The 13,789-nt window shown below is 40.3% G+C and overlaps 1 protein-coding gene across 1 annotated transcript in view; it reads right to left on the bottom strand.

Moving 5' to 3' along the window:
- The window catches only part of LOC147015490 (insulin receptor-like), a 300,293-nt gene that overhangs the window by 85,732 nt on the left and 200,772 nt on the right, over positions 1-13,789 (bottom strand). The window contains exons 4-8 of the mRNA XM_085850275.1: positions 11,317-11,456; positions 10,066-10,207; positions 9,426-9,643; positions 9,124-9,241; positions 3,009-3,253 (exon numbers count right to left, since the gene is read on the bottom strand). Of these exons, the coding sequence (XP_085706401.1) occupies positions 3,009-3,253; positions 9,124-9,241; positions 9,426-9,643; positions 10,066-10,207; positions 11,317-11,456 (863 nt within the window). The remainder of the gene's footprint in view (positions 1-3,008; positions 3,254-9,123; positions 9,242-9,425; positions 9,644-10,065; positions 10,208-11,316; positions 11,457-13,789) is intronic.

Raw genomic sequence — 13,789 nt, 5'->3', positions numbered from 1 at the left:
CAAAGTAGTGATGGAAACGATTTAATGGGAATTATGGAGCCTTATCGTTTCCAGCCTTGAACGAGCGATTCAGATGAAGATGGTGACAATGGAGGTGTTCGTGAAGATGAAAACACCAGTCGCATGTTCACTAAAGATTGGTAGGTTGTGTTTTTCTATTCAAATGACAGTTTATAAGGGATTTTGTATTAATTGATAATCAGTTATAGCAGAAATATGGCACTAAAGCAAATCAGACTAAAGCAGAAACATGGCACGGACATGGCACGGCACAGCACGTACAGCGCATGGACACCGCCAAAGACACACTCGGACACCGTGGACAAAATAGGTGACAAATGCTTTGTCCCACCATCGCAGGCTGGCCAGGTGTCTTGTATGTTACAGGATCGTCCCATTTCATACTTTTCTGGGGCGCCATTTGTGTCTGTGGTCATGCAGTGTCCGTGCTGTTGTGCCATGTCCGTGCTGTGTTGTGTTGTGCTGTGTTGATGTCCTGCCCCAATGGATGGGGGAGTGGTTCTCGGGGGAAGGGAGGGTGTGGGGTGGTGATGGGTATTGTGGGGGGATTGTGGAGGGGGGGGTTGTGGGGAATGGTGGAGGGGGGAGTGGTTGCCCATGTACATGAACAGATAGCTGGGTAGAGATGGTATTACAGTTTTGATGATGGCTGTTTCTTCTGCTTAATCGTGAGGAAGGCATACTATCAATCGTGGCAGATAACAACAAGATCTAGCCATCTTTGTCATTTCATAACAGTGCGCTGTAAAATGTTCCGAGCTCAAAGGTGAACATTTTGTTGGCCTGGTCCACACTTAGGTATTTCGGACAAACCTCATCAAATTTCTGGCAAAATTTCGGTCTTTCGCCCATTGGTGTAGCATTAATCCATTTCAGTTTGTATTACTATATTTGTGGAAAATCGATAATTATTCGCCGTTTGAGTTAAAATCGTACTGCAACATAAACAGTAGACAGTACAAATATGGTTTAGGTAGTAGGTTGTAGACAGCAACCGCTCAGGGTAGGACGACCGTTCTGACCTCGGAGCATTAAAGTGGTGCCCGGAACCATCTTACACTCTCCGTGTCAGGATTGCTGGTCTTACTTTCTGTCTCGCTCAAACTCGAGCTTCTTGGCGAGTTTTAATATCTCTTTCTTGCAAACAAACATCACACACTTTTCTTACTCACTTTACATTCTCTCTTTTATTTTTCTTTATTTAAGGCCTGGCCTCGATAAGGACTATTTAGTCCGTGACTGGAGCCTTCAACACACACACACACACACACACACACACACACACACACACACACACACACACACACACACACACACACACACACACACACACACACACACACACACACACACACACACACACACACACACACACAATGGTGGTCGACTCCCAGGTGTGACGTCATGGCTCAGCATGAATAAGAAGAAGATTTCGACTTTTAATTGCAAAATTATCTCCTTTATAAATCGCAAATTTAAAAAAAGACAAATAATCTCTCTTTTGCAGGGTATCAAGGTATAGATTAGCGTAGATGTGGTCTGAACATTTTGGTTGCCCTTTCACAATTCTGGACAGTTTAATTTCTGAACAATGCCAAAGACACACTTGGACAAAGTGCAAAGTAATTTTAAGAACCGCAGCACAAAGACACTCAATTTCCCATCCAACGTCTTGCTGTTGGCCAACCTGTGCTACATTGGCCTGGGAAATGTGTGCAAGCTGATTTTAGAAAACAATTTCCTCGTGTCTGGACCTTGCCATGATGATTTTGGAAACCAATGACGGAACAATGAACAACTTGCCAAACAATGTGACCTGCACAAATCCATTCAGCTGAACAAAGTTATTTTAACTTTGCCTTGCATATTGTTCTTGACATATTTATGTTTTTCTTCTTTTAATTTTCACCCGATAAACTGAATTCAATCACCATAAAAGGAATGTTATCTCAAGCCAAGACATTATATCTCAAGACAAAACAGCAATTGGAGAGTTTCCTTCTGTATCCATATTCTCCACCCCCTGCATTCCCGACTGCCCCCCCCCACCCCATTCCTCCTCACACCCAATGTTTGTCCAAGACAGTACCTATCTTGGCCTTCAACTCTGCTTTGGTGTTTCCCCCTTTCTCTACTGTTCCTTTAGTCCTGATCTATTCAGTGTACTAGCACTAGCTCTTTCACAAGCCCTGACTATCCATATATATATATATATATATATATATATATATATATATATATATATATATATATATATATATATATATATATATATATATATATATATAAACTAGAACGGTACTCTTCGACGTTACAACGTTGACAGATATGCTTCCACCCACATTATTACATCACTATAATAGTTGTACCAAATTTGACTAAAATCCCTTCAGCTGTTCTCAAGTATCACATTTTACCTGACATTTCCTCTGATCTCTTGATGCTGAAATCAAATCAATTCATTTTTACCTCATTATATATACTTGTAACAAGTTTGGTCAAAATCCAATCACTGGTTCACAAGTTAGCATGGTAACAGAATTGTAACCTACCATGACTTGTTACCTTTGACCTCTTGCTCCAAAATGTAATCAGTTTATCTTTGCATCATTATACATACTTGTACCAAGTTTGACTTTGATCCCTTCAGCCGTTCTTAACATATCACGGTAACGAAAACCTATCACAGACAGATGCATGGATGCATGGACAGAAGGATGGATGGACATACGGACACACAGATGGACAACCCAAAAACATAATGCCTCCAGCAACTTCATCAGCAACATATAAAAAAAGAATTTTTATGTTTGCTTATTTGATTGTTGAGCTTTTACTGCTTTATATTATTACTCAATTGACTTTAGACATTTGACATCCTATTTGACAACTGAAATACTCATTTGATATTTGATTTAGTACTGAAGGTTTACCATGACATTTGACCTTTACACTTGCATTGGCAAAGAGTGTAGGCCTGAGCTCACCACGAGACTGCGTGCGGATGTATATGATTTCACTTATGGCACCCTGGTTGCTGCTTGTGGCTATTGTCAAGGCATGCACAAATATAGCATACTGTGTCCATGGCTTCAGGCCCTTGAGAATAATGCCAGGAGCATTAGACTCGCTTGGCCAAGGCCTGGTGCCATGCTTAATCTCCAAGTCCCGTGCCATCCAGCGGGAGCCGCACACATCTTGATGGTCAAACTCCGACACATTCTGGAAGAGTCTGCAGGACACCAAGATAACATCTCTTCCACATTCACATTTGACTTGGACATTCAATTACAAACTAAACACTATTTTTAAACAAAGTGTATGCACTGTTGAATTAATTTTGCAGTATTCTTTACATTGTACGATCAATGATCGTGTTGTAAATAAAGTGTTTTTTTTTCCATTTTAAAAATGCATTAAACACATTTTCTAATAACAACAATGACAACAACCAAAGACGACACTTTGGCACTCTTAACATAGTCTTTTCCAAGGTTAGTGCATACTTGCCGAGAGCATGAAGGCCCTGAAATAATCCCATTCTTGGCTCATGATACAGACAATATAGGTCCAAATTCAATCTCGCATAGTTGTTTGTACATTCTCTAATAATACCCTTGTAAATAATTATGAAGTCTATTGATGTGTACAAATATCCTTTGTTCTGCACATGATATATGTGGAAGTTCCTCCATGCGATAATTGTTCAAAAAAGTCATAAAACTACGTATTTGAAGTGTTCCACACATGCTTGTGGTTCCTCATACTCAAGATTACTGCCATATAATGGCTTTTAAAAAAAGGAAAAAAAAGACTTTAATGCCACAAATTTGTTGGGTGTTTAACAAAATAAACCAGAATAGCACTCAGTAGAGCTTTAAACTACTGTTTTATAACTACTATAACAGCTTTAAAATTACTTCTGCATTCAATCCTTATGCCTGACAGTAAATGCCTGAGAAAAATCACATGAGAAAAGTATTTAATGGTTACAAAAGAAAAGGTCAACAGTTTATATTCCTGTCACTTTCCATGTCATGAGAAACATTTGGTTACTGAATGTGGTTCATAGTCGGGTCAAAATACCACCTGACCCACAACAAATTGCAACAAAAGGTTTTTTAGTGGTTTTCATTCCTACTGGATATACTGATCAACAGAAAAAAAGTCGACCAAAATCTGACATCCAGAAATGGGTTAAAACAGTCATTTTCAAGATGGCCACCACCAGGCTTTTAAATAACTAAAACAGCTATAACTTCTTCAATAATTGTCATAAAACCATAATTGTTGGTTCTGGTCCATGGTTTTAATGGATCAGCAATCCACTGGTGTCAATAAAATTTAGATCTGATCAGTATTTAACATGAAACCCAATATGGTAGCAAAATTCAAGAGTGCAAAAATCAACAAATTTTCCATCTGAACCAAAATCACTGAACACCTGGTGCCACTGAAACATTTATTTGTGAACATTACATAATGGCAGTTTACGTTACAATTTCAGTCCTCATCACTATCCTCTAGTTCCTCAGAGGCTTGACTTAGTGGATTGTCACAAAACGTCACTTGGCATGATCCACATGCAGACGTACACGGAAGCCCATTCTTTCTGCAGCTGCAACGGGGTGTGTCACAAGCTGTGGTGCAGTTGCACTGTATCATCTTCAGAAGAGTGTCTGGTGCAGCAAGCATTCATGGCAGTCATGATAGGGACAAATCGATTGTCTTCAAGTCCCCAGTCCCAGTCCAGAGGATCGAGGTCACCCTCCACCCCTATCCAAACCATGACCTGGTAGTACACTCGGAGACAATGAAACTTGGTAGCAGATTCCGTTGGGGGAAGGTGTTCAGGTGTAACGAAAGACTTAGCAGCAGCGACCTTCTTTGTGAATATCTTGTAACGCATGGCTGCCAGAGAACTTGTGCTCTCCCCACCAAATATAACGGCCATCACTTGGCTGCCAAGTTTCTTTATTTCAGCATGGCTGATGCCTCTCCAAGTGAATGTATCTGCACACAACTGGAGGCCTTGATCATCTTCCACGAGTTTCTGCAAGACTGATTTTTCCCAATGCCATACACATGAGATGTTGAATCACATCCTGTGAAGGTGTGCAGAAATAATAGGTGAGTGCACAACTTATTCCCAAGAAGATGCTTCATTCGATTGATGTCATACACTTTCAGATTGCTTCTTGACTGGTTGTCTGATCTGAAATATAGTGGTTTACCATCTGGTATACAGTAATGGAGCAAAAGCATCAACAAATCTGTGTACTCTCCGGTTAGTGTGGTGGAATGCAGAATTGTGCTGTTTACGGCTGTCTTGGCAATGTCCACATCAGCGTCCCCTTCTGCCTGAATAACTGTGCAGCCCACTTTCTTCAGCTGATCACCTATTAAGGCCTAAGTCACATTTGCTCTACGGCGAGGATACGGCAGCCGTATGCCCTCTGAATTGACAGAAACGTGTGGCGGCCGCAGAGTTTCCGCGGTGGCCTCAGGGTGGGCCTACACCATTTGGCTATATTTTACAGATCGTAAGGTCGCCGTGGAATTATAACGCGGAGTTATAACTTTTTTCATTTCTACATTCGCCATCGCAATTCGACAAGCCGAAAAAAAAAAACTGGTAAAAAAAAATAAAACATTAACCCATTCTTTACCGTCCATCTGGCCGCACGTTCACCTTAGGGCCTCCTGCGGTCGCCTTGCGGGCACCTTGAGGTGACCTTGCATCTGCCTTGAAAATTCTATGGCCGCCGCAGGGCCCCCTTAAGGTCACCGTGCGACATCAAATCAAAGACCGTAGGCAACCCCACGTTTTCGGTCTCCACAATTTCTAAGACCTAGGCCTAAGTCACATTTGCTCTACGGCGAGGATACGGTGGTCGTACGCCCTCTGAATTGACAGAAACGTGCGGAGGCCGCAGAGTTTCTGAGGTGGCCTCAGGGTGGCCCTACGCCGTATGGCTATATTTTACAGGCCGTAAGGTCGCCGTGGAATTATAATGCGGAGTTATAACTTTTTTCATTTCTACGTTCACCGTAGCAATTCGAAAAGCCGAAAAAAAAAACTGGTAAAAAAGAAAATAAATTAACCCATTTGTTACCGTCCGTCTGGCCACACATTCGCCTTAGGGCCCCCCTGCGGTCCCCCTGCGGTCGCCTTGCGTCTGCCTTGAAAATTCTATGGCCGCCGCAGGAGCGCCCTAAGGTCACCGTGCGACATCAAATCAAAGACCGTACGGCAACCCCACATTTTCGGTCTGCACAATTTATAAATACGCCGTGCGGCTACCCGAAAAATAAAAACATATGTGACTGCTACATTGTGTGACCGTGGAAATACTGCGGCCGCCGTATAATTGCTCGTAGCCGTAGATTTTGGAGACCCCACGGGCGCCGTGGTAAAATGTGACCTCGGCCTAAGGTGATCAGTTGTTGCTTGTTACTGCCGACAGATAGGAATTCATCTCTCTTTCCGTAAAATTCAATTTCTCCGGTGAAGTTCACAGTCGGATGGCTGTTGGCTTGTCCCCGTCTCTGCTGAGTGTTATCCTTTATCGAAGGGCCTGCACCATAACCATCAAAGACAACAGTTGCTGTCCCATAGTGTTTTGTTGTGAAGTCCGCATATGCTCTGGATATTTTGCCATATCTACCTCCCTTCTTCCACTTGAGCTTGTGCAGCAAGGATCCACCATCAAGAACATACCTTTCAGTCTTAAGGTGTGGTGTCAGGTACTCCTTCACATGCCAGTGCCTTGGTAGAGTGGTCATTGACGGCTTGAGCGAGTTGAGGTTTGTCGGCCTTCCTCAAGATCTTGTTGTCCTCAAAGAGGGATGGAGGGTATGGACTAAGCTCAAAACTCATCACGTCCTCAAGTGACAAATCACCTATCTGGGATACCACCAGGAATCGCTGGAATAGCACACTGGAGTCGATGGTTCTGTGAGGAGCAACCTGGAGAGCATTAGAATTTCCCAGGGTCTTTGCTTTCTCTGTCCTCTTGATGGAGAGGGAAAACACAGGTTGTCCAATCATTCTCCCGATGATTTTGTTCCCCACAGCTTCATATTCATGCACGTTGATGTCTTCGCTTGCCACGATACCATTTATGCTATTTCTCAATGTCGGATCAGAGGAGAAAGGTGAAAATGCATTCAGCTTTGTGCTCATCTTCGAGAGGTCGAATGCATGTCTTTCAATTCTGGCACCAGTTGCTTCTTTATGCTGTTCGATTGTTGCGTATGTGAGATCACTGAAGTCCTGCATGGCGACCTTGACCTCAGATGTTATGGGGGCTGACATTGTCCACAATGCTAAGTGTTCCTCTGTCATCTTACTGCCATGAGTCAAACCACCGGTGCTCTTTAGTGGTCTCATGAGTGTTTGTTCAATGACTCGATCACAGCTGAGGCCTGCCCAAAACTGGTTTGTTCGCCGGATCACATGGAAGCCATTTTGAAACTTCTCATACACATCTGGGTGTTTGCTCTCCAGTTCACACATTTCTTATACGTAGAGATAAGTAGACTTCTGTTAGTTGCAGTGTCCTGCTGCTGCAAATATTAGCAAGGCATCAGCAACAGCTTGCAAGTGATCCTTCCAAGACCCAGTGCGATCTGCCTTGATCATTGCCCGAGCAGCATGGAGCATTTTCTGAAAACCCAGCCACAGCTTACTCGTTTTGGATTGTGCAGCAAGTTCAGATTTCTTTTTTTCAAGTTCATCAGTGATCTTCACAATTGCAGCTGATTCTTCAAGACTTTCAAGGGAGATGTCACCCGTGAGCAAGGACGAATACATTTTCTCAATCCCTTCTACTTGGAGCATGAACTCAGGATTTTCCTCCACTACAGATGTCACAATAATTTGATGTAGACACTTGCTCACCAGTCGATGGCCTCGGAATGCCCTCTGAACAGATTTTCCGGACATCATATGAACTACAGCATTTTCACCGTACACCAGTTCCAGGATGTTTTTGAGTCCTGTTCCCGCCATCAATATGCCTATTGCTCCAAACAGATTCATGAACGTGTGAAAATCAATTTATTGATTTTACGCCCTTCATTTTTTGCCGCCATCTTGGATTTCAGGTTAAATACTGATCAGATCTAAATTTTATTGACACCAGTGGATTGCTGATCCATTAAAACCATGGACCAGAACCAACAATTATGTTTTTATCACAATTATTGAAGAAGTTATAGCTGTTTTAGTTATTTCAAAGCCCGGTGGCGGCCATCTTGAAAATGACTGTTTTAACCCATTTCCAGATGTCAGATTTTGGTAGACTTTTTTCTATTGATCAGTATATCCAGTAGGAATAAAAACCACTGAGAAACCTTTTGTTGCAATTTGTTGTGGGTTTGGTGGTTGTTTGTCATAAATTGACCCGACTATCAAGCCTGCAAGAAAAGAGGAAAACATTGCAATAATTTGATTATTTTTTAACCTTACATTGATTTAACTTACCTAAACAATCTGTATCAGTGGCAATCACATGTACACAATTTACCAAATCTGTCAGCCATTTCATTCAATATAATAAACTATAGACCATCTACACACCCCTCTTATTTATGATGGAAATAATAAGCAATGGGACCACATGACAAAAGGATCAGGAGCATTTTCTGTGCTTGAAAAGATATGGTTTAGTAAGTGCCTTGGGTGGAGTGGTTTAAAGGTATTTGAAACACAACAGACAACCAATGGAGGAACATGATCCCATGCCACGTATTGTACTTTTCATGGAGTGTGAAGCAAATTTATGTGAATGTTTTTTTTTTGTTTTTCGAATTCCAAAATCAAACATACATGAGCAGCAGTCAAAGCATTTTTCCCTTTTCAAAATATTTCAGAGCCAAAAACATGATTTTTGATTCCCATGGTATCAGAAAGCTAACCCACTATTGGGAAAAATGTGACACTGGCTGAAAACTATATGGAAAAGTATATACCTCTGCCAACTTTTGTTCATGGTCCCAAGGAGTATTCCATCATTGTTGGGGTTAAACAAACAAAAGAATATATTTCACTCCAGCCTAATACTATAACCTAACAGTTAAAAGAAAAGAGGTACACACGTTTCTTTATAGTAAACGGAGTAGCTGAGGAGGTCTCGGTGGTTGTGGTGATCCCACTTGAGCTCTATTGTATTGTCTGTAGTGTTATTGTAAATGAACTTCAGTATTTTTGAGTGACCTGGAAATGGAAGCATGGTAAATGGAATAATTCATTTGCGGAATCTTTTACGTTTCTTCTAGCACTTAAATATTCCTTTCAGGTTCATATCATGTGCAACAAAATATATTAAACATCTTCAATAAATTATACCAAGTATATCAAGTACTACCTAATATCCACTGGTATTATAAGAGGAACTTACAAGAGACACGATCCCCATTCTTCTTAGGGTTAAGATCGGTGTCGATATTTTGGCGACCACGAGTGCCTGTAACATTCTCCATTTGCAGAATGTCACTCATGCAAAGTTTGGGGTTGAAGGCAAAGTACAGTTTGCCCCGCAATATTGTCAGGTTGTGCTTGTTCCAGTCCCACGTCTGCTGAAGATTTTGATTGTTCATGACATAAAAAGAATAGTTCCTGGAAAGAACATGGTTTTTAAAAGAAATGGCAGGATGAGAAGCTGGTAAAAAGAAATCGTGCAAATCATTTCACAATTAAAGTTTGGGAAACAACGTGAGATTAATGTATAACAATCTACAAGCATTCAATTCAATAATACAGTGACAAATTTCCCAACAACAAAATTTACAATTGGTTCCTAGGTTCTTCTAAAATAACTCTGGAAGGTCAATGCATTTTGTCATAAATACACAAAATAAGAAATACTGATAACAACAAAAGTTTATGTAATTAGCATTAAACATGATTGACACAACAATTCCCATAATAGGCACAATTCCCTGTTGTGTCAGAATTCCAAAGTTCCAACAGAAAAACACCAAATTTGAAGTAAATATTTGACTCAAGCAACCTTATCCAAACAAATGCTGGTTTCATACCCCTCATCCAGTGTGTCTCCTCTTATGACATGCAAATTCTTGAGGAAGGACAACGTCACCAATGTTGGGGATTGCTTGATCTTCACATATCCTGTCACAGTATCAATCAGACCCAAATTTGCCTCAAGTTCTGCTGCAATGTCTGGGGAAAAGGCAGTAGCAAAGTCAACTCTTCTTTGGTCATAAAGATAATTTTAAAAATCACTACATGTAAACCATCGTTCTATTTTAAACAAATAAATAAACTACCATATTTTTCGGCATAAAATTCAATGTGGAGTTAAAGTTGAATTGGCTAACTTCCTCATTTATCTTTGCTTCATTCATAGATAAGTCGATTTGGAGTATAAGATGAGGCGACATCAACTGTGGTAGTTAATAAAACTCTCAGTCAGTTAGAACAACAGATGTGTTAATTCCTCCCTGACACTGTCAAAATGCATCGCATCGCCGTATACAGTACTTCCAGTGTCATGAATATTAATGAGCAGTTTTGTGGATATGATTTGAATTACTTCGTGGGATGAACTTTCAGATAACTTAGGAATGTAAATGGTTTTTCAATATATTTGTTATCAAATAGAGGTACAGTATTTAAAACAAGCTACAGAATCATTATCAGCCCTGGCTCATTGCACATTACATCTTGCCAGTCTCAAACACATTTCTCACTGACACTGTATTCCCTGTATGAAACGATATTCTCACCATTTTCCCCTGCGAACTTAACAACTTCCAACTAAAAGCTCCAACTTTTAAGTTGGAAGTTGCTTGCATGACTTTATGGGAGGCATTTTGAGACAACGTAGTAAGAAAAGATACATATGATTATGATTGAAAGGGATGGATCTGACATAATGGGTGAGTGCGTGACCATTATTGATTGGATAATTTTGTATACATCAGTGAGCGGATTCACATTTAATTGCTCACCAAATTGGCAAACATTCCGGGCAATGATTTCTGTATTGTGTTTTAAATGAACAACTACATTATATTTTTTCGAAAATATCACACTGCAATTTCTTTCATTTGTGCAATTTAATGTTTTAAACCATAGATAAGTCGATTCTGAGTATTAACCTGAGGCCCAGACTTCCGGGCAAAAAAGTATCGAATTTATGACAAAAAAAATATGGTACTTTAATGTATTTTGTGAAAAACATCACTTTTTGGTATGTTATAGAATTCAATATCTCAGCAAAGGGTGTGACATGAAAATTCAGTGCATGAGAAAACTGCGCCACTCACTGCCTCCTCGAATGTTGATTGTGAGGTTTCCATCAATGACTGTGCATCCTTGCAGATCCTGAGCTGAATTTAGTGAATTGATTTCAACACTTCCTTGGCACACCTTAGGGCACGGCCCATCACAACGAGTACACGTAATGCTGAAGGAAACAATACAAGATATTTGGAAGCGGTGGGGAAGAGATCAATGTCAGTAAATTTAAATAATGCTGTGGCAAATGAATAACTACAAATCCTAAGTTATCAAAAACATCACACACACACCACAATTACTTTTATAAGGGGGAAGTATTTTGTCTCTTAAGTGATTGATTATTTTGTCGATTTGCCTTCCTAGCATTGTTTGTCTGTGATCTATCCTCTTAAATGCTGAGCATCGAGCAATGAAACAGCACTATCATTTTTAAAGTCTTTGGTTTGACTCGGCTGGGGTTTGAACCACAAACTTCCCAGATTCAAAGCGGATACACTAACCATTAAGCCACTGAACCAAAATAATAATAGTTTCATCACACATTGCACTGAGAGAATCAGTGACATATACATACATACATCTAGAACATAGATTATATTTTTCAACCTCTCTCCCAAAATACAATGCATTTAAATGAGTCAACTTTTTGGAGGATTTTCCAGACTGTGTTTACATTCCTTCCCTCTCTAATTCTCATGCAATGTCATATCATTTTCATTTGTGGCATCATTTGTATTTTGTTGATGTACACATAGTGTGCATGCATTGGGAATATCAATACATCACGAGTCCTTTTTCCCTGTAAACCAAAGTACTCCATCCTTACATATGTGTTGGTCCCATTTCCCTATCATCTGTTCTTTCAATGCCCCTAATTGTATCTCAGTGGAGACTGTAGCAACAATTAAACAGAGGTGATAATCAAAACATAATTAATTATACTGATGGATACACATTTTCTCCTGTAATTGATCATTAACTTGAATATAAAATTACAGATAAAGCAATTTATTTCACCTCTATATGTGGTGCATCATCAGACATTTCGGACATGTGCTTCATCTCTATGATTAATGAGAAATATAATATTCAAGGGAAAAATCCAGCCAGATCATATGCCCTTCAGAACATTCCCCCAAAGAATAGGGATACTTCTTGTTATTCCTTGCTGTTATGGTATGATTTGATTTACAGGGATATTGGCAGGGCTTCTAGGTAGGTTGACTGATTGAGTATGGATGGTGATTGTGATGTTAGTGAGAGTGTCTCGTCTAAAGACAATGTGTGATCGGTGCTTGTGCATTCTTCACCAAAAACCACTTGAGCCCACCACCCCCATCCACCAAACTTAAAATGATTTTTTTAACCCTTTGAACCCGAGCGGCCATTTTACCAGCTGCTACTCAAACCTCCATATACGAGCGGCCGATTTACCAGCCACTATTCAAACCTCCATATATCCGAGCAGCCGAATTTTTCTCCAGGGAGCCAATGGTGGGGTAGCAGAAAGTCAAAGGAGCTCAGGGTTCAAAGGGTTAACAACCTGGTGATGTCCTTGAGCCTGCCACACTTTACTCATCCCCATTCTTCCCCATATGAAATTAAGTCGTTAGCTTGACGGATTTACTTAATCTCTCCTGCGTCAAATTTCCCTGTTGTTGTGAAATCTTTCTCATAGATACAAGGCCTGATTAACACTGGAGGAACCATACACATCAAAGGAATCATGCACACATCAAGTCCTTCAATTTTATGAGCATTTATGAACTGTCATACCAGATATTGCAGAGGAGAATTTGTTTTTCAATAATGTAGCATTTATTTAAGTGAAGCCAATATTTTTCCCGTGGTCTCCTGTAAACAAGGGTGCTGGTAAGACAGAGTCTCTGTGCCCAGTAGCTCTCACCCAAGTTCACTCTCTCTATAACAGAGAGTTCTCTGATTTGGTAAAGCCTTACAGCATAAACAGGTCACTTGTAGTGCTCATGAAGGATGAAGAAACAAGCATAAAAGGGTGGTATTGCCTTGCTGCTAGTTACTGTGCAAAAATATAAAAACATATTTACAGTGTTTTTCCAGAAACTTTTAAAAGTGTCTTTCCAAATTTGTTGTTCAGTGCTACATCTCACATCTATAATTGCCATGAGCCTCGACTCTGTACACAAAAATATAAAATAAAAATATTAGAAAGTCACGATCATACACGATATGTACATGGATTAAGATTTTACCATTGAATGTGGCAATCATCATCATCATCATCATCGTCATCATCATCATCATCATCATCTACCATACCCTATGCAGAGCTTTTGTGCTTGCCGAAGCAGGTACGAGGCTACAATACTGGTCAGTCAGCACTACAGCTGAGGAAGTCAGGGTAGGAATTTGTTCATGGTGCTGGCGACAGCTCGCCAACTCTTCACGAAGGACACTGTAGGATCTTTAACATCCACCAACTAATACAGGCAGATGGAACGACCAATTTAACATGCATCC

This window comes from Eptatretus burgeri, chromosome 12, assembly GCF_056783735.1.
Source record: "Eptatretus burgeri isolate ZD-2024b chromosome 12, Ebu_testis_v1, whole genome shotgun sequence".
NCBI classification, from domain to species: domain Eukaryota; kingdom Metazoa; phylum Chordata; class Myxini; order Myxiniformes; family Myxinidae; genus Eptatretus; species Eptatretus burgeri.
The sequence above is the reverse complement of the archived record's forward strand: the minus strand, read 5'-3'. Positions and strand labels throughout refer to the sequence as shown.